This window comes from Gymnogyps californianus, chromosome 4, assembly GCF_018139145.2.
Source record: "Gymnogyps californianus isolate 813 chromosome 4, ASM1813914v2, whole genome shotgun sequence".
NCBI classification, from domain to species: domain Eukaryota; kingdom Metazoa; phylum Chordata; class Aves; order Accipitriformes; family Cathartidae; genus Gymnogyps; species Gymnogyps californianus.
The window spans coordinates 14,933,035-14,955,484 of NC_059474.1; the positions used below are offsets into that span (position 1 = coordinate 14,933,035).

Below are 22,450 nucleotides of genomic sequence, written 5' to 3' on the forward strand. Positions count from 1 at the left end.
AAATATCACCTTGAGTGGCACTGTAAAAATATACTTGCTAAAATAGGTATTTATTCATTTCAGTGTTAAATAAAGACCCCCATTTTCCAATGCTTTTTCTCTTCCAGTCTGGGTTATTCCTTTAGTTATGTGGAAAATACAGTCTCCTAGGCATTAACATTAACCTAGAGACTTGTAGACTTATCAAAATTACACATTCTGGAGTTCTCATCTGAACACAGATCCAAGGTCTCTAAAGGCACTGAGAGAGAGAAGGTGCAAATACGGAATAGATACAAATTCCTCTGAGATCAAGCCTATTTGTACCCTGGCCCTTTGTTCAAAGCAATACCTAATCTCTAATACTTAACAGATTGAGACACTTCTGAAAAGAAGTAAAACTGAAAGGCACTTAAACTTCAGAGATTCAGAATAGCTGAAGGTCCTCACGCATCAAACTAGGTTTTAAAAGATTTGGAAGAGAATTTTTCACTCAGCGTACAAAACTTGCAATAACATCTCTCTTCTGGAGAGCTGTCTTATAGCTGTCATGATGGGTATGTGAAGTAAAGCTTTATTGTGCTGTACATACAGGTAAGTCAAATAAAACTTTGCAACAGTGTGGCATACACCTGCTATTCCAACTGACTTACTGACTCTCTTCAACCAAGAAACAAGATTTGAAAGTCAGATCAATGGCAAGACACAGGAATCAATGACAGCAGGAAAACAACTTGATGAAAGACCACCCAAACCCATACCATTGCAGAAGTCAGTTTTACTTCTCAAAAGCCCTCAGGAACAGAAAGAAACTGCATCATTATGTAAATGGAAGCTAAACAAGGAAAAATGACTCAGGGTCAGTATTTAGAATGGTTTAATAATACTCCTCTGACCATCTGAAACAGCTGGGGAACTGACTGCTAATAACATCTGAGAACTTAAGTGCAAATGTTCTGCAAAGGCTAAGTCTTTATATTTTCAATAAAAATACCAGAAATGTAACCTGAAAGAAACAACAAACATGGAAATTTTTCACTACTGGGAAAAAACATCCAAACCTAAGAATAAGGATGACATACAAAGTATGAAAGAAATCTCAAAAAGACTGCATTACAAACAAAGATAAAAACACAGAATATGGGTAAACTATTTACCCAGCTATGGGTAAAATTGTCTTCATAATTCACGATATGCATGAATCTTTGAGTTAAGGCGACTGAATGTGACAAAGCCCCTATGGCTTTTTAATGCAAAAGCTGCTATGGCTAACCATAGTACTTTGAAACCAATGGATTCATAAATAAGCAAAAGACAGACCTTTGAATCCTTACGCCAAACTGATTAAAAGGATTGGCTTATGTAGGAAAGCCGAGACAAACCAGTATCGAGCACCTGGTGTTTAAAATAGGCAAAAGAGAGAGTAAAAATATGTAGTGACCGTAGTGTTACCTGTAAAGTCAGAGAGACGGTAAGTACTGCAAAGAAGACAACCATCAACCCAAAACCTCCGATGAGAAGCGGCCTGCGTCCGAGCCGTTCAATAACTAAGCCCTGGAAAACAAAAAGTGGCATTTGACTTTCTTGATAAAGCACTAAAGAACTCAGACCATGTAATATGTTCTCCTACTAAATATGAACATCAAAAATAAAACCATGAGAGTTGATTTTATACTATTTATCAGCTATGATGTGTTCATAATTGTGTTCACAATTATGTTTACACAATTTAACCTCTTTGAAAAAACAAGTCAGCATAGCATCCTTATTTGAGACCACTGAAAAAACTAGGAAACCATCAAAGCAGTACTTGGTATTAGTTTTATGCCTACATTTCCTACTACAGAACAAATATGACCATATAGATAGGAAAAATGTGCAACTGGTAGATTCAAGTTTAATACCGTTAGCGTGGCAGATTTCAAAGTTACTGCTACATTTAACTTCTTGTGCAACAATTTAATAATAAAACAAGCACTGTACATTAGCTATATAAAAATGATTAATATGATGATAACTACGTGAAGTTCGATGATTTTTTTTCAGGGCATAAATAATTATACATTGATTGAATGGCTTACAAATTTACACCAAATTTCTATAATAATGTTCTTAGAATATGTAATTTTTAAATGTCAAAATGTTGAAACAAATTACAGTCCTTTGCTTTTACATTTTGACTGTTTCTTAATTTCAACATCTCTCTGAATTTAAGCTTAAAAGGTTTAAAATTTAAGATTAAAAGCTTTTTAGCATAGATTAAATTTTTATTAATCTAAAATTTATTTTTAATTTCTTTTTTCTCCAAACACAGAAGAAACATTTAGTCGTGAGTTCGGATAGTTAACGTAATTAGAATATCCAGATAAAAGAAATCCACCCAGCAGAAAACTCGGCTCAGACAAGTGATTGTAACACTGATACATGTGCACTCACGCACATGCTGAATTTATATTTAACACCTGAAGATAAATCAACTTCGTTAAAAGCAATCACAAAATCTGAATACTTATCTGCTAGAGAAGAACACAATGAAGAGTTTCTTGAAAAGCTGTAACATGAAACTGTCTTTGCTAGTCTGACTCATTAAAATAGGCTAATATATATTTTAGGTCATAACAGCTGACGTACTATTCTCATTGATAACTACTATAATTACTAATTACAGTTGGCTTTCTTATGAGAAGGATAAAACAATTTTACGAAGCCCGAAATGTACCACTTCAAATAAGTTAAAGTCAGAATCACAGAATTGTTTGCCACGTCATTACTTACTGGAGACTGAAATCCCTCTTCCACGCATCCTTTGAGCAAAAGATAAAATGAGCAACTAAAACGAAATCTGGAGTAATACCCTTAATTCTGGGAAATGATGCACACCGTTCCAGTGTAAGCATGTAGAAGAAATGTGTTAAGGGGAAGTACAAAGTCACCCAGGGAAGAAACACCTTGTGTGGCAAGCACGTCTCCCACAGCATCGGGTTCACCAGCAGATTTTAGGGCAGGCTTCAAAACACGCTGACCCCGCACCCTGCGAGCTGGACTTCCACACCGGAGATGTGCACTGTGACGCTGCAGAACACGGAAAGCAGCTCTGGGGCAAGCTTTAGCCTTCTTTATTTCTTTAAATGAGGAAATATACTCATTTTGACAGTTTCCACAGCTTTCATAATAGAATTTATTTCAGAGCTGTGTTTAAAATAGACCTGCACTGATGTTATTAACATTTCACATTGTGCTCATGGGGTCCAAATGTTCCAAAACTGCAACTGCTGCACCGTCAAAACCTCTACAAGATGCCAAGTATTTTCCACTATGATTAATGAATCATCTTGCAAACACATGTGGCCACACATACACTTAACCAAGAGATATTTTTTATGGCTCTGAGGGATGAAAAGTTATCTGACGGGTCCGTAAGAAGACAGAGACTTCTGCAATAGATTCTTTATATGTAATTTGATATGAATTACACACTTGGCAATAGATGCTGCACATGTAATTTGACATACCAGGGAATTCCCCTTATTTTTTTCAATTCTGGATTGGTGGTCATGATTAAACAATCTTGGTGTTACACCAGCTGGTGGGTTTTGTATCAAAATGGGGTAAGGGATGAATGTTTCTCTTAGAGGGAAAAAGGTTCATAGATGCCTCTCATACAGAGCAAACATGGGAAAAAAGTGATAGATAGTTTTTGGTTGTAAAGCTCAAAGCAAAGCACGTCCCAGTAAGGGAGGACAGTTTGGACTAAGTCTTCCGAAAAGATGTGTGTATGCACTTGTGCCTACATACACTGAGAATAAGTAGTGTGGACATACTTGGGCAAATCTAGGTGTGGTGACGCACTCCCAGTTTTAACTGAGACCAGCCAAGCACAGATACAGTTACAGCAGATCTGCGGGCTCCATATCCTTTTTACAGAAGGGAACAGTAGTTTCTAATATATTTAAATTCTTTTTTACTCAGAGACAATTTGGGAAGAAATAAAGCAAATTCATGTGCAGTCATTCTTTTCCGAGCTGTGTCATTACTTAATACAGTCGCAATGAGGAACCTGAATGCTTCAGCTTCTGAAGCGTTTTAAAGGTTTTTTGAATCATTTAAGCGCACAGATGCTTCAACAGGCAGTCCGTCAAGCTGTTTAGGCCTACAGTATTTCTAACTAAAATTTGATTTATTTGGGGGGATTTCTTAAGAAAACCTATGACAATACATCAGTACCTCAAATTTCTCTGCTGAATTGTTTGTTCCCCTTTTCTTGATGGAAAAAAAAAGCTCAGATAAACTCTGAGCAAATTATTTCAGCAAATACTTGAAAACAAAGGTCTAACGTGTCTTCTATAACAGCAAGTTTCCCTGGTGAAAAAAATGCTGGTTTTGAGGTTATAAACAGACAACAACTTCATTTTTAGTTATGATTATACAAATCCAAAACTTGTTAACTTGCAAAACCCACTAAGATGCTTATGACTCATAAGAAGTGGAAGATGATTCACCAGTTTTCAAGTATTTATAGTTCTGAATGCTCCACTGCTATGTGCTGGTAACTGTTACCTATTGAAGACCTGTAACAAGTCAAAATATACTATATGGTAGAGTAAATGGAGTAACAAGAAATTCAGTATCTGCTCAAGTACAGTCAAAAAAAGAATCTTACAACTGTTTTCTGTGATAGCACACTGAGTTATTTGCCAAATTGTGTAGGCTGATACTTGTTTATGTGTGATCATAAACATGCATTTGTAGAAGCCTATACCCAGTCATGGTAATTAACACAGCTGAAATTACTGAAAACGTGTAAAAAAACATTGCAACCAAAATTCTCTCAACAGAAACGTTTGTTGATAATAAGGCAACTGATATGCAAACTAAGTTAACAGTTCATACAACCTACTTTTGTCTGGCAGGAGACACTTGCGAATAAAGTTAAAAAAGCAAATGTCAATCTTGTCACTTGAGTCAGCTGCAGATACTGAGGCTGACATAATGAAAGCAGAGCGCATTAAAAAAGATCAGACAAGCTTCTCTGGATAAAATGAATGCATAAGCAAGTTCTACAGCCCAAATGGGAGGTCACTGAATACTATTCCCTACCTATTTCCTGGCCCTAAATTATACTAAGAAAACCCTATTAGATTTTCTTGATGTCTCACCTCTGTAAAGAAGTTTGATCTATATGCCAACATCAAGAGTAGCCATGCTTTTTTTCTCATGTATTTTGGATATAGGTCTGAGTAAGACTGTATGTCTAGATTCAGACTTAATGTGATAAGCTAAGTCTGTGTTATTTCCATTTTAAATAGCAGGATTAAAATGGATAATCACATTTATATCACTGTCAGGTCTATTTATGACACAATGTGTAGTATCTTGCATCCAGGAGAAGGAGAGGAACAGAAGACTGAGTGTTATAAATTGTTTTTTTGATTCATATTTTTATGTATATCCATTTGTCTACTGTATGAATTATAGTTGTAAAACAAAGAAACGAGTTAATTTATTTAAGTACCTAAACTGGAATTTAGAGGCCTATCACCAAGTTTGACCACATAAGCACAAGCCTTAAATAAATCTGTGCCTACCCTGGCTCTCACATCAGTTTGCCTGTTATCTGTGTTAATGCCATGACAGGATAAGATCCTACACATCTTCTGTAGGTACCAGGCTAGGGATTACTATCAGCAAAGGCTGGAATTGATTGCTAAGTTTCTAAGCTCAGTCTGAACCATTTTGCAGCACAGCATCCTTAATCAGCTTCACTTGGCAGTGAAATTTTCCATTCACTAAAGAGGGTCTCCATACTCAACGCCTGCCGGACCAGCATGACCAAGACGTAGCCCATGCAGGGATTCACTCTAGTCAGCCGCTTTCGCCTCAGCAGTGCCTGGGAACAGCCCTTAGGGCAGCACAAAAAACCCCCATTACCTTATTCCTATTATGTCCCTTCAGTAAACTGCAGATATTTTTGAAGCAAAGCTCCTTCTGTTGATGATTTATTTGTTAAAAGCATTAAGTTTTGTCTTGTGTCAGGCCCATGTTACAAAAGCTAGACTAGATCTTGACCTTGATCTTTGACAGATTATTGTGGCCGGTGCTTTATTTTCTAATGATGGTATCTGAATGCCCTGATGCAGATCATCGTGAATAGATTAGGAAAAAAATTACTCAAAACCAATTTTTTTTTTTTAATACTCAACAGCAGGAGATACGTCTTTAAAACTTTCATTTTCTGAATATATCCTGCAGAAGGATTTGTACTATGTAAATGCAGTCTTTAACCCACTATGCTTTGGGTCTTAGGACTGGCTTTGTAAGGTAGACCTTCATACGGAGACTTTTTCTCCCAGAAGGCACTAAATGGTTACTTCAACATGTGTAATCTTTGTCTATCCAAAAGCCCAAGCGTAATAAAATTATTAAGAAAGAATAATGTCTTTGTCTAAAAGCAATCCCATTGACCACTTGTGGATTAAGGTAGCATGCATTAACACAGTCACACTCTGTCCTTCACCCTGCAGTGAAAATGTGCCCACATGCACTCTGGCCATCGACAAATACCATGGTCTGGGAAGCTGCTTGGTCTAGATCTCTTCTCTACTGCTGATTCTTTCTGATTACATTTTGTCCAATCCAGTGACTTTTGAGTTTCTCCCTTTGGAGAGCCTGAATGACATAGTTGATTATAAAAGGCTCTTTGTTACCTCTCCCATATTATTAATGGATATTTTTATGATTAATTGACCCAGGACAAACTAGCACAGAATGCCACTTGATATTTCTTTGTATGACAGTGAAGTGTTCATAGCTACTCTCTAAGAATAGTTTTGCAGTTAGCTGAGCATCCACACTGTTATCATTTCATCCAGCCCACACCTCCTGTATCTTATATTCTGTAATCTCAATGTGATGGACTTTTTCATACAATATATACGGAAAACTGTGACATTCACTGCTCTAGGATGCCGTGGGTTCTAAAACCATACAAAAGTTGAAAAGTAACTAGACAAATTCAAAGAAAAAATTCTATCCAGGCTATTACAGGCCAGGATATTACCTTCCAATTCTGGTACTCTTTGAGCAACAGGTTATCAGGGTGAGGGGAGCAAAAGGGGAAAATGCCATGTTTGCCCCATTCTTGCACTCTCCTCTACTTACAGCCTATTGGGGATTATGGGTAGGTGAAGGTTGATTCTGACCTAGCGCGAACAATGTCACATGGGACTGCATTAAAAGTCTTACTAAAAATCACATTACAGCAAAACTTCCTAGGAACCCTTGAGATTAAAGTATTTGTCACCCCATTTTTTCCACTTGCTACGACTGGCTGTCACTGGAACATATTTCTTCCTGTTCTGACCACAGTGGAGCCACAGAGTTTCAATGGATGTATCTTGCATTACCCTTTGGATACCATGGAGGAAATGTATTAGGGATGAGAACACCTACTGAAGTGTCTGGAGTACCCTTGTTTTAAGATTTGCCATGCCCTAAGCAGGAAATCCCTTCTTGTATGTTAAGATCTGTCAACATTAAAAGAAACACAGAACAAGTCTAAGAGCCCTTTCTCATGACATCCCAAAGCAGAGTAACATCATCTTACCTCAGAAAGCTGGCTTTCTTGACTTCTGTGTGATACTGCAAAGGATTTCCTATATTCTTTTATGGTCTACTACTGAATTATATTTTAACTCATTCCAGGCTTCACACAGCTTGTCTCTGTCACAGGCTTTGGACGGCATATTAGTAACACCTTGATGCATCACCTTATGGGAAATGCTTAAGGCATAATCTTCTCAATATAGTCATAGCTAGTCTCTTTCTGTGAACATTATATAAAGACCAAATGTGGTGCCACAGATGGCAAAATTGGACGTGGGATGCTTAATTTGAATAACATTCCCTTTCATTCTATGCTGGTTTCATGGAGAGGGGGAGGAATCTTTTCACACGTTTACTTCTGTCTCCCTTTCCATTCAGCCTGTTGCCTTGTCAAAGAAAGGCACTGGCAAATTGTTCTTTCCATCCACTAAGAGTAAGACAACAACTAAATTAAATTAACCTCAATTACTAAAAATTACAAAAAAGCCACAGTAACTAATCTTACTAAAGAATAACTAAGTTTGTAGAGTCCCCTTACTGAAGAATTTATAGAACAGACTTCCAATAAACACATATTTGCCAGGGAATTATTTAGGTATAATCCATCCTGCTTCAAAGCACGACATCAGGTTAGATAACTTACTTCTGTGACACGTCTATGACTAGGAAATCTATTCAGTATTTCATTACAGAGGATACCAAACTTCTTCAGAAGCAAACTGAAATTAATGGGCTCTCTCATTAAAAAGTAGCTTGTCTAGCCAATCCTCTAAACTGAATTTGTGTTCAGTACAATGGGTGGAGAAGTCTACAATTAACCAAAAAACATACAGAAAGTTTATATCGTCTCCCCAGACAGAAGCCAGGGCACCAAGTACGCGATGTTACAACACAGGTATTTCACGACGTAAACTAGGAAGTGATGGTGTAAGGAGGAGTTGCAGCCAAATTATATGAATGAAAGGAAAATGATGATGCATGTGTTTCATTTTTCAATGTCTTCTTTATGTGGCTTTTGCTCAAGAGAAAGAGGGATGGAGCTGTAGGCAAAGCATGCTACTAGCAGGTATATCAAGTGATCTGAGGCAATACAGAGCTATAAAAAGGATGGGATGTTATTTGCCTTTCCTCAAGGATCACATTAACATTATTACTATTACGCTGCTGCTCCCAGGAGACACGTTAAAGGAAGACTTTCAAATTTTTCCATAGTTTGCAGGATATTTTATCTCCTAAATATTACTTTGCTTCTCTATGAAATATATCTATTTCAATCTTTTCCTTTAGCATTCACATGGGGCTCATCAATGGAGCTCATCAATACCTAAGTACTCTTACTGAGGCTCAGAGTCTCATGACCACCTAACATGCATAATGATCAGAGATGGTACATGATTTCATTGTGGACCTCTCCAATAGCTATTTCATTTACAAGAACAAAAACTCTACTTCTATTACTGATAGGAATATCTACTGAAATCCTGGAATTTTGTTAGTAAAATCTGGTTTCTGCTAGCAAGCACAATATATTAAAAAATACCAGGAAAATTAAGTTCTCCCCTTGTTTTCTCCTGCTTCTTCCCTTCTTCTCTCTGAGTAGTACATGACATATGCACCTGATGTAATATTTAATGCTGTCAAATAGATTAAAAAAAACCCCAACAAATGGCAAAAAGAGCAGTTGAGAGGTTGGGAGTGGGAGGAAATGCCCCATCCTTAGTTCTAGGCATGAAAAAAATTTAGAGGAAATTACTTGTAGAAATGAGAAGCTGCAAAACCTTCAATTGAAAAACCAAATTCATGTTGTCGTTCCTTTAAACAGCAGCAATGAAACATTTATGAAGATTACTGAAATAAAATTAAGGCTACAAAGCAGCATTTCTCTTGAACTGAAAGAGCAAATTTGAAGGGAGTGGAGATGTCAATACACCAGCATTTCCAGAAACACAGCAAATAGCTTAAACAGAGAAAGTATTAAAAACACTCCTCTCGGGCATAAAAAAGTCACCACACATACCAGGAACCAAAGCAGACACATCCACCTCATTATGTATGAACAGTGTGCTCTGAACAAGCCCCGCAAAGTGACAGCACAGAAGGAGCTGAAAAGATGACAGACCCTATTTATAGAATGGCTTTAATATCATGGAATCATCTCCATGTAATTTTCATATGTTTCCACAAAAAAAGAGGTGTATTCTTCACTTAAATCACTGGCAAAATTATCATTATTATTTTTACATATATCTTAAACAAAGAAGCACTTCTGCAGTATCACAAAGAAGAAATTGTAAGAGAGAGGGATTTCCATACTTCACTATTTCCACCTATTAAAAAGAATGTCCCTTTAATTAAAAAAAAAAAAAAAAAAGACGGTTTACTCAAAAATAGATTTGTGGAAATTCACAAAGATCAGAAGAAGATCTTTGTGACCTTTGAGAGTCCTTATGTCCTAGACTATAAGAAAATATACTTGATAGCTGGATTTAGTTTAACATTTTAGAGGTCATAAGCAGTTGCTCTGCCACTGGAAAGGACTTTTTTGCCAAAACCATTCTTCTGACATTTAAAAATGCTTGTCTGGTGTGTCCAGTATTGTGCAAATACAGTTGGTATAGAATATATGAAGATAAGGAAAAATTCTAACAAAAAAAGAAAAGAGTATTTGCTTGTTTGTAACTTTCCATTCCAAAGACCTCTCCCATTGTTTCTTACTTATTGCACTGCAAACAGAAATGTATTTCCTTTAGCAATTAATCGTGTATTCACCTACTAAAACTTTCAGGTTTAGGTTGCTCATTTAGTGTATATTTTTTTCCTAGTCAACTTTTCCATTTTGAAATAGGAAAGAAAAAAATGTGCATGGATAATTTTTTCGATTAACATCTTCCTCTACGTTCAGTGCATAGCAAAGGTACACGACCTACTCAAGGAGCTCACGTGTTATGACAGGATGCCTGCTTGCCCTCAGTGAATGAGATGATAGCAGAATTTAACTACAACATGGGACAACCTTGTTATAGTGTGCTGGCTTACTTTTCCACCAAGCTGGGTTACAAACATTTACTCCCATATTTTTAAATGGCTGAAGAATTTTCCTCACTGTTCGTAAGCTGCTATAGAAAACGTGTCATTAAAACAAGCCCAGTAAGACACACAGCTGTTTCTGCGATCCACACTGAACACACCTAGCTGTACTATGCCTGAGCCTTCTCCAGCAACGCTGCCTGCTTCCCAGCAGGCACATGAGAAGACTCTGAGATGTGAATAAACTGCTACCAGGTAAAGTCATTCTACCAGGTGAAATAATTTATGCGTCATCACTTAATATACTTTGGGCCTTGCTGTTCCTGCCTTCTTCCGCTTCACTCATACAAAACACCTCAGGATATATCAACTTTTTATGCTCCTTTTATGCAACTAAAACAAGAGAGCATCTTCTTTAAAAAAAAATCCCCAGCCACAAAACTGGGCTTAGGATTAAACCTAGAAATAATATTTTCAATTGCTTTATCAACAATTACACTAAATCCTCAACATACTATTCTGTTTATACTTCAACCTGTATAAGGAAATAAAATCAGTAATTCAAATATCAAGCATGTTAATGGATTTTTATAACCATACTTACAGAAAAAACAGCAGCCACAGTCTCAACAGCACCAGTACTTAGAGTAACATAAGGGATTGTTTCATGATTGATCCCAGCTTCACTAAAGATGCTGTTTGTGTAGTACCAGATCTGTATCAGAGAGAAGAAAATGAGTTATTAATCATTATGGCTTGAACTACAGTCTATTGGTATTCAGTTCAAGCATCTGATCTGCTAAAGACCAGACTCGTTAAAACACCAAGAACTCCCGAATGACCGAGGGCTGAGCAGGACAAGAAATGAAGGCAAGGTGCAAATTTCAGGTGGATTAGTCACAACACTGCTGTACTTCTGTTCGCAGATCCAGGCAGAATTACAAGCAGCTTTAACTTGATTTAACTTAATTCACTTTAGGAGTAAATCAAAGAAACTCACTTTAAGCTTGAACAAGAGGAGGCAAATAGGTTTCGTGTGGCTGAGCCACACTGCTTAAAAAGCAGGTTTGGGTGTCTTTATGGAATACTTCAAGGCACATAACAACAGAGGAGAGAACAGGAAAGAGATGCTGAGAGGCATTGCAGAAACTGCTCCTTTTTGGACAGAAGGTGGAGATTTATCTCACTTTAACCTCACTGCAGATGGACATCTGCAGTCAAGCCATCACGCTAATCTCTCTTTATTATCAACAGAAAGAAAAGATACTTTTAGAGTGAGAGTTGCTTGGTGAAAAGTAAAAAGCTGCTTTTAGGATGAAATGAATCATAGGCTAAAAGGAGCTGTCACTAATGGACAGAAACACAGGGCGCACAGGGTTACTAGCTTAGAGGAAGTCATTCATGTTTGGTCAGTAAAACCATATCCAGTGGTGACAATATCCAGATGGAGGATATATAGCGGTAATACTCTAAAATAACAAGTCTGGTAAGTATCAGAGCCCCATTCACATCACAAATAAAGTCTGAAAACCATATAATATTTATGTTGGACTCAAGGTGACAGCAAAGAACTAGCCAAAGATTTTGGCTGCCAAAAGCATGCAACAAGAAGAGACTGCCTTGGAGAGAAAAGATAATTGATTTACTAGAGAAGATGAAAAACAATTGAAACAACTGATTATCAGAAGAATATAAAGTTCTAAACCACAGCTGATTACCTGTGACAACAAAACTGAAAGCCAGAGATAATGATGGCACTAAACATAAAAGTAACAGTGATATTTTTTCCATATGCTGTCCATGTGACAAGCCCTAACAGGGCAAGCACTGCTAAAGAAAAGGCTTGTCTGATGAATGGAAGTGTTTTGATCGCATGAGAAAAACCCTGCTGCCTGCCAGCATATTATGCACATGCTACATTTGTTCATCAAGCTATTAACTCAGGAGCTTTGTAAAAACAAAAGTAGTTCTAAATTCCCAGCTAGTCCTTCAGCAAAGCTGCTTGTCCCAGACCAAGGAAGAAAATGCAACTCGTCTTACATAAAACGAAAGTAAAATACCAAGGACTAAAAAGTCACCGATATTACCTTACAGATAAAGAGAAGCTGACTGAAGACTTTTATGCCTACTGCTGGCACATCAGCTCTCACCAGAACAGATGCAGTGACAATAAGTGATAGCAGCAAACTTCTTTATATTAAATCATCTGCCTTTGTGTAGCATGCACTGGTGTTAACTGTGCATTTCATTGGCCTGCTGATACAGAGCACAGACTGAAGCAAAACCAAGGTTCAGCTCCCAATTCCCTCTGAAATGTTTATGCCCACTGATAAATTTTTTGGGACCCAGTACTCTGACAACCTATTCACCTCCCATATACCTACGCAGTATATAAGGAAAACAAGGTAGCACAAAACCGTGATTAAAGTAATTTTTCCTCCATACTACAAGTTACAATGAAAAATTCATGCAATGAAAGTTAGAAACCATGTAATTCAGGCATTTCATTCTTGATATCAGTTTTGCATAGCAGGTAGAGCTTCAAAAAATGACGGCGATATTGCAGGTATGCGGACCTTGAAAGAGAAGAAAGAGGCCAAAGAGTCACTTAAGCAGACAACTCCTGAATGCAATTTGCCAAAATATAACAACTAGAACATAAGATATTTCACAAGTGGTTTTACAGAAGAGCATGACTGACCATTGATGGTAAGAGTGGTAGTAACACAGCTAGATTAAAAAACTGGCAGAGCAAAGACAGGATGAGGTTCACTGACTTATTAGTCTCTGTAGCAGCACAAAAATAAATTAGAGTAAAAATTAACAAGATGTAGACATTTCAAAACAATAAAAGTGAATGTTTTCCAGCCTGTGTATCATTAAACAGGGAAATATATTGTTCTAGGATATTACTGAGACAAACGTACTAGGCTAATGATGACTACTCTACTTTCACTTAAGTTATTCTTCTAACATGGTTTTTGTTAGCTAATTTCATTAGCTAACAAAATTAGCTGAAGATTGGGCTAAAAGTTTCGGAATGAGAGAGATGTGGAAAATGGGGCAAAAGGTCCAAAACCCCAGAAACAACTGCTGTCAAGTCCAAATCAACACAGTGACATCTGACTTCCTACGTCCATGGTGGGTTGCTGTGGCTTCACAGGCTGAAGTAAAACTTTGCCACTTTGGTCAGTTAAACAACTGCCATGAGCAACAGCTGTATCTCTGCAGTCCGATTTCTGTTTGGAGGTAACATTTTAGCATTCTTGTCTGTAGATTACAGTTAGCTGCATGGAAGTTGCTTTCTTTGCTTATCATAAGCTTTTACTCCTATAAGCTCTTAGCTTAAAGTGGCATGCGGTATGTGTTATCAGTGGTGTTCTCAAACTTTCTCACACCATTGACCCCTCTAGCATTGACTCAATTTTCCAGTCCTTTTATTTCTCATCCAGCTCCCTACATAAGTTTCTTCCTACGAAATTCAACTCTCCAACAGGAAAAGAAAGCAACAAAAAAAAGATGGGCACCAACACAGACATATACTGTGTTGCACACTGCATACCCACCCCTTCCTACACTATCTGATGCTAGGTCTTCTCCATACCAAGGGAAGAGCACACCATGGTAGATCTTTTGCATACTGAAAACATGCATTGCTGCCTGGACCCCCATCCCCAGCATGATTTCTTGCCATTTGAAATACAGCCCTCTGCCTTAAGGACAGATCCCACAAAAGCCTAGGGATCCCACTTTGGGAATGACTTTCTTAAAGCAATATGCAGTACGGTATATTTCTTGATAAGAAAAGGGATAAAGTGCACCAATGAGAACTTCACTGTAGTTTTGTGTCTTCTTTAGAACTGAGATACAATGGTGGAAGATAAATAAATTTATTATGGATGATACAGATCATGGATAAATTTTATCAGATGAAAAGAGACTAATACAGATTCATTTATTTATGTCAATTTAGGTCAGACTGTCTGGTATTTTGTTATAATTGAATACATTAATATGATCAGGGCTTCACCATGATTTCTGTTCCATGTGGAAACCAACAAATGTACTATTTTTAAGCAAAATGAATTTTTATTGTAAAGTAAAAGCCTTAAAAGGAAGCAAGTGTTCTCAAATACCAGCAGGATGATTACAGAAGTCTGCCAGTTGGTAATTTCCCTGGAGAGTGACCCGAGACTCTCGCCTGAAAGAAGTCCAACTTTCCCATATGCCCTACCCAGATGGTAGTTGTGGAAAAGACCAGACTGACTAACAGGGCACTACAGACAAAGCAAATGATGGGAGCTATGAGTTAGAAGGAAGCGTTCACAGCCAGTTAAACCTTGCTGATGCTGGCTCACACCCAGCAGGTTAGTTCAGATGCAGTCAGGTAAACCAAGACCCGGGTTCAGCAGTATCTGTAACGCCTGTACCTGTCCTCTAATCTCTGAGCGTCAGGCGACTTGAGCAAGATCAGCTAGGAAAGCCATACAAAAGAGACAAGGAATTGAAACTGGTCTCTTAATCAAGCCGTCCAGCTATTTCTCTTGACCTCTCTCATAATTTTCTTGTTTTTACTAATAACTATTACTATTAACTATTTAAATAATCAATTTCACAACACAAATTTTGTGTGAATAATTTTTTTTCATGTTTAGTGGCATTGCATGGGAGGAGAAACAAAGTAATAATAAAAAAAAAGGTAAGGCTTGAAACAGCCAACTCAACACACAGGTTTCCTGACAAAGATAGTTTTTCTAAGCCATATTTTCAGAAAGTGGCCACCCAATGGCACTTCAAAACAACTCTGGCATCCATTTTGAACTCGACATGTCTCACTATCCCCCCACGCCCCCACTCAAGCTATGAGAGTGTGGCTTTGTTCTGCCACGGAACACTGGACAATTTCTGTCATCTGTTAAATACCCTCAAAGCCACAAAACTCTTCTATTTCCCCTGAAAATTTAGCTGTGGCATTCTTTTTTTTTTTCAGGCAACGTGCTTAATTATTTGAACAGTCTGTTTCTTACTATAAGCATCATTTTATTTCGCTTATGCGTTGATAAATCTTAGAAAGACTGGATGACGAGATAATTCCATTTCTTTTCTTAAAAAAGTATCCACAATGAGGAACAAAATAGCCTGTCATTAGCACTGAAATCCTACAATTAGAAGAAAACACCACCTATACAAACGTTTTTATAGTTCACCCCACAGTATGAAAAAATCTTCTAGTTCCCTCCTAGTATTTTGTTAAAAACTTTTAGATACCAGAGTTCTAATTGCATTAATCTTTCAAACGGTCTTGGACAAATTACTTTGTATTACGAGTTTTAAAGCTATAGAGATATCTGAGATAAGCCTGAACTAGTTGTCTTAGATATCAGAAGCATTTACACTTATTATCACTGATTAGTCCTGGGGGGAAAAAACTAGCTGAAGTATGCCGTAATGCACAAAGCCACAGTGAGAGCTCCTTTCAGCAGCGATAATATTGCCTTTCATATATATAAGCGTCTAAGCCAGATGTCACAAGCTGCAGCAAGGAAAGTTCTGGCTGGATGTAAAGAAAACGCTTTTCACAGTGTAAGTGGTGAAAACACCTGGCACAGGTTGCCCAGGGAGGTTGGGTACTCTTCATCCTTGGACATAATTAAAACTCAGCTGCAGAAAGCCCTTGGTAGCCTGAGCCAACCCTGAAATCAGTCCTGCTCTGGGCAGGGGCCTGGACCAGATGACCTCCAAAGATCCCTTCCAACCTAAATTGTCCTGTGACCCTCTGCTAGCTGATGCAATAGGCTCAGACAGATGGAAAAGGAGACGTGGATATCCATTAGCCTCAGACACATTAATGGGCAACAGGACTTCTTGCTATTTTGTGTCTTTTTTCCTCTTTTGCTCCACTTTCCAAGAAAGCCATACTGAAGCACAGCTTATTCTTCAAATTGTATGAAACAACAACAAAAATCAAACGTCCAGTGCAACCTCTTAAAATCACTTACAGGAACATTTGCTGACCTCTGCAGTACAGAACTGAATTAATCCAAGCAGAAAAGTCTACTGAGAAGACCAAGTTTACCTAACATGAACAAACATGGGGCATATCAGACCAGATCTTAACTGACCAGAAACAGAGAGTCTGAGTACCAGAAGCAGAAGCTGCACACTCTTCTTTGCTGATCTGTGCTACCTTTTCATGTATTCCTTCAAAGTCAACACAACACGGCTTCCCTCCCTTTTTTTTGTTTAAAAAAACCCAACCAAATGATACAGCTCTCCATGGACCTTCCCACATGCTGGTTTAACAAAATCATTACTAATAAGAAATAGCCAAAAATGAAAGTTATAGAGGTTGCTGAATGGTATAAACCCTGTACTAAAAAGAAAGAAAGGAGCACCCCAGGAGATGCCATTGCCTGAAGAAGGACACTTACAGCATTTAGCCCACAGAGCTGGTAGCAGCCCATGGTGACGACCACGGTAATGACCTGCCATCGGACAGCGCGGGTTCTCAGGAGCTGAAGTATCGACACTAACTTGGTGTTTCTTTGGACTCGAGACTCTGCCAAAACTTCTTCTATTTCATGAGACACGTCGTCTTTCCCAAGGAAGGTCTGAAATGCTACAAAGAGAGGACATGTACTTTAGGCCAGACACTTGGCACTATGTGCATTTATAACAGACCTGTTTCATAGAAATGGAAATGTGTGACACAAACAGGAAACATACATGGGCTACAACTTAATTATTCTTCTGCCAACAATATCATTCTGCCCTGGGTATGATCTGGCTCATCCCTGCAATTGGTCTCAGAAACTGCAACAAGAATATAAATTATTTGGCACCCTACTAGATCTCCTTATATTATTTCATATATAATATAGCCTAAGGTCCAGTGCAGAGTCAAACCCCTGTGAAATCTGAGAAAAGGGTTTAATAATAGCAAAGCAGTTCTGAACATTATTTGACTTGGCTACTTTTGCAGCCTAACAATATAGTAGACTTCGTTGCTGGAGATAGACTGGATAGAGAAGTAATAAGATGTAAAAACGTATGTTAGTCTGGTAAACCAAGAAAAGGCAGACGTTTGAAAGGAATAGCTATTACTCTTCATATTACCTCTTGTTTTTACTAGCATATAGACAAGAATTCACTTTGTCAAGATGATTAATATTAGAAAGAATTACCCAGAGCAGTTCCAAGACTTCTTATTTGTCAATGCTGGAGACATGGGAGTGAATTTACCTGGCAAATGTAAGCAAACAACCTTGTCTCCCAGAAAAACATACCATTTAGTATTTTATTATTGCACATCAATGACTTACTGAGATATCCTTCCACTGTGAATAATAAAAGCTTTCCATCTCACACCTCCTCTAAGAGGCACTACAAACAGATACCTCCTAATGGAGGTGGTATATCTTCACCAACCTTGTTTTACAGATACCGTATATGCTGATGATACTTTCGTCACAATCTTATGAACATACCACAGGGGTTTGCTTTTTAAGAGATGTTTAAAATGCTCATCATCTTGGAACGACTGCAGAGAAACAATTACATTACAGATACCCCTGCAACAAGGCTTTATGACCCAGTAGGATGCTAACTCTAAAAACAATCCTTTACACAGCAGGTCACTTAAAATAGTTATTTTTATTGAGTGAATAAGTTGATTTAGTTCTCCTAAGAGCCAAATCAATTTTTCTCTTATCCACAGCTTTGCATAGTACGGCCTATAAATAAATGACCTTCACATTTTACAGTAAGTATACATTCTTTTGGATCATAGAAAGGACTTGGATGGTCAAGAAAGTCAGAGACACTGACTAGTCATGGTTAAAATGCCCAGACTCCATTTAGGTTTTGAAGTTACAAAATTTTGACTTTACCCAGTAAGTGAAAAGGCCAAGTAGTGGCATTTCAATGTTGTGAGGGATAGGTCACACAAATGAACTGGTGGCCTCCCTGGAGTGTCCCTCTCCGTCCCTTTGGCGAATGCACAACGCTGCACACTCTGCCTGGCTCCCAGTCTGGCAGCGCAGGGAACTAACTCGAGCTCTGGGCCAAGCTTTTCAGAGGCAGTTAGCACTTCTATTGCATTTTAATGGGCCCTGCGTGACTCTGCTTAACAAGAAGGATGATTTTTTTAAGGGATGAACACTGACCATCTCTGGGTGTTGAGTCAATTCGTAACATTCATTTATTCTGATATCCAGTTTCTCTCTTGGGAGAGGAGAGGTCAGAATTTTTAAATACCTCAGAAACACCATGAGATTTATCTTTTCACACAGGCCTTACAATGAGAAATGAGTTAACAAACCCGGACCTCAGAACCCAGAATTTAAGCTGCTGAGTTTTGTCCTTGTGCCACTGCCCATTTATTATTAAATGACATGCTAAATGCTCGTTAAATGTGTGATGTGTTTAAAGACACTGATAAGAAATGTAAAATTAGAACAATATACGCCTATGGTACGCTAAAGTCAATGTCTCACGCTTAAATTACACTTTCCTCAGTATTATTAGAGCACTGATAAAGAAAAATTCAGATAAAGATGAGAAAAAACAGACATGTATCACCATACTCTTCTTTGAAAAGATTCTCTCAGATTTTTAAGCATCTGGTTTATCAGTGTAAATTAGGTCAGTGCACAATTTTCTTTATTTTTCCTGTCCTTAGATTCCTTGGCATTACTGTAGGGCACACACATCAAAAATATAGGTGCAGTCAAGTAAAAAGAAAGCAATCTGTCTTTTCTGCACAAGGGAGCCTGCTATATTTCTAGAGGAAGTAAAAAACTGCAATTACCAAAATTACCAAGTACAAGGCAAGAAAAATATAGACACCTGCTTTCTTTTTCTTCCCTCCCTGCTATTAGGACCAGAGATGTAAATGCCACTAGGAAACTTTGACAGATACTTAAAATTACCAACAAGTCAAGAAATGCTAAGAAAATGCTATGCTATACGTGCATAGTTTTGAGTAGACAACACTCAGTCTTCTTGGAAAAACACATTTTCCTGCTACTCAACACATCTTCAATTTTCTTCCATTAACAGTTTTTCAGTACAGTAAGAATCACAATTTTAAACATAATTAATGTGGAAATAAATTCTGCATTAGCAGGGAGATGGGAAAACTCAAAGGTCTTTCAATGTGTGATGTTCAATTCTATTCATTTTACATTTTAAACCCCTGCATTATTGGCACTGAGAAGCACAGCAGTCGTTCCTCTCCCCACTGCAATGACTCATTTCCCTCCGTGACTGGCTGCTTCTCTCTATAGGGAAGTCTTATTTTCATGTCACGTGTAAAACCATCTAAGGAGTTACAGTTCTAGCAACTTTTAGACCTTTCCCAGATTTCTTTTTAACTGCCTTGGACCAGAAGGCCCTAGATGCTCAAGTTTCAAATTTCGGGACACTGCCTTTACAAATAGCAAAAGAAGTGGATGGTACCAGTCAAGGGGAAAGAAGCTAGAAAACCTTCCATTTACACCACCAGTTTTTATTCATCTCAGCTAAGTGAAGGTGAAACATTTGAAAGTGGTTCAAAGGTCTGAACGAAATCAGTTGGTACTATCTTTAAAACCAATCAGGCCTTTAAATTAACTGAAGATGGACACTCAAGAACTCAACGACATGGGGAATTACTAATTCTTTTTCCACTGTAGTACTTCCAGGACTGTGCAAAGAAAGCAGCTGTTACTGTAAAGACTGAATTAGCAAACTTTGAGCAGACATTTTAAAGGATCAAAATGCTATTGTGTGGTTTACAGAATAGAGCCAACCCCAGGCAAGAGGAGGCAGAAAAAGAGAGAAGTGGTCACAGGTAGTAGTTTGGGCTTATGCCTTTAACAACTAAAAACAACAACAAAAAAAAGAAGCCGCATGAGTATTATTGTCATCTGTTTCCCACAGACACTTTCACTTCACTGATGATTAAGTACATTAAACCCAGTGTCTTTAACACAAAGCTTTGTCTAAGCTCTGCTTAAACAGCATCTTCTTTGGCCACTGTGGGAGACAGAATGCAGGGCTGGATGGACCCAGTCAGGCATCTCCTATTAATGCTGGCTGCTGTTCTGAGTGCTGGTAGACATATGGGGTGCCTCGCTGTTTGCCTCAGCACTTGCAAAAAGTTCACCCAACTTCAATGCTTTTGAATTGGATATGTAGTAATTTCCCTGTAGTAACTTCATGTCAACACAAAAATATTTGGCAAAATGAAAAAAGTTATTTTCGTATACCACTAATTTTATTTGTACTGACTAGTATTGAAGAGTAGTACTACTGAAGAGTACTGAATAGGCAGAAGAATAATTTAGATGTACCGTGCTAGAAGAGATTTAAATAGCTATTTAAATCTAGCAAAATATTAATTAACTCTTAGCATGTAGCATAACAAAGTTTAAGAATAAATCTCAAATTTGCTATTCCAATTCAGTAAATATAACTGCAAGGCTTTTCTCATGTGTCACCTACTTCTAAGTAAAGGAACACGCAGATCTTCTGTGAGTTATCATCCAGTTTGGGATTACATCTTTACCTGTTCTTATGTTTGGTTTCACAGACCATCAATACAAAATAGGTCTGTTCAGGTTCACTTGAAACTAGCCAAGATGTACAGGTAAAACAAAATATCCACATGCCACCCTAAAATAACACAAGTATTGGTAAACCAAGTTGTATCAAAGGTCCAGTGAACCAAGTATCCTTTGTAAAAGACAGAAGGTTTAAGAAAAGTTTAAAGACAAAACAGACACACCATGATCACGCCAGCTTTTGGCAGTCAGCAACCATCTCAGATGGGGCCTCTACCATAAGCCAGCAAGTGTAGTAGTCATGGCTGTCTCTTCCTTTCCAATAAGCATAGCTTATAATGCTTAGAGACGTACAAAAACCACAGATAAGCAAAAATAAATCATGTATGTCCTTGTTGTCAGCCATAACAACTTCATTTAAATCACTGGATTTGCAGCAATTTGTTCCTGCCATAACTTTGGTTTTAATATCTCTACTGTCCATGTGGGCCCCATGAGGGGCTTTGTACAAAACTAAATACTTGCTTTTTTAAATCAGGAATGGCCTCACTCTTGTATCACATCAGAAGGTATCAACTCTAATTCACCTTTCTAAGAATTTAAATCTACACTTCTCGTTACACCTCTTGTAATGGTTCTTTCATAACCACGGGAGTTTTAATGTATGACTGAACATATTAAATGAACAGATTTTGTACGTCACCAACAGATGTTACCGTGACATGTTATCTAAGTTATTCGACCCTTAAGACATAACAATATTCTTGTTCTCTGGCAAGCTGGGATGCCAGCTGAATTCCTTTATTGATTTACATGACCTGCAACTGTAGCTACACGGAGAATGGCAGGTTTCCTCCTTGTAACAGTATTCTTCAAAAGAGACATGTCAACTCTCCAACCGAAAGTGTTTATAACCAATGTTGTTAGTCATAAAAATGTTCCGTTTTATCACACTACTACTACTGTTTTTATTTATATTGCATCATTGCCACAGTCACAGATCAGGGGTCCACTTGGCATGCAACTAGTAGACAACTAATGTCAAATTCCTGTCTTGCTGTCCTAGAGCTTGGACGGCAAACTGCCTGATGTAATTATAGCAGCAGGTTTTTCTTTTTCTTCCTGTTTCTATCCCTGTTACTCTTCACTCCACTGCTCTCTAGCAACTGAATAACAATCTCCTTCCAAAGTCCTTCTCCTCAACCACTTAAATACCCATTTCTCCTCTGCTGTCTGGTGAGCATTATGAAGAAGGATCACACCAGTTAAATGCTAGGCATTTTTCTCCCTTCTGTTCT

The 22,450-nt window shown here is 37.9% G+C and overlaps 1 protein-coding gene across 3 annotated transcripts in view; it reads right to left on the reverse strand.

Annotated features, from left to right (window-relative positions):
* SLC2A9 (solute carrier family 2 member 9) overlaps positions 1 to 22,450 on the reverse strand; it is a 126,935-nt gene that overhangs the window by 40,127 nt on the left and 64,358 nt on the right. For all 3 annotated transcript variants that reach the window (XM_050895777.1, XM_050895776.1, XM_050895775.1), the window contains 3 exons: positions 17,040 to 17,227; positions 11,213 to 11,323; positions 1,432 to 1,533 (listed from right to left, as the gene is read on the reverse strand). In XM_050895777.1, the coding sequence (XP_050751734.1) occupies positions 1,432 to 1,533; positions 11,213 to 11,323; positions 17,040 to 17,227 (401 nt within the window). The remainder of the gene's footprint in view (positions 1 to 1,431; positions 1,534 to 11,212; positions 11,324 to 17,039; positions 17,228 to 22,450) is intronic.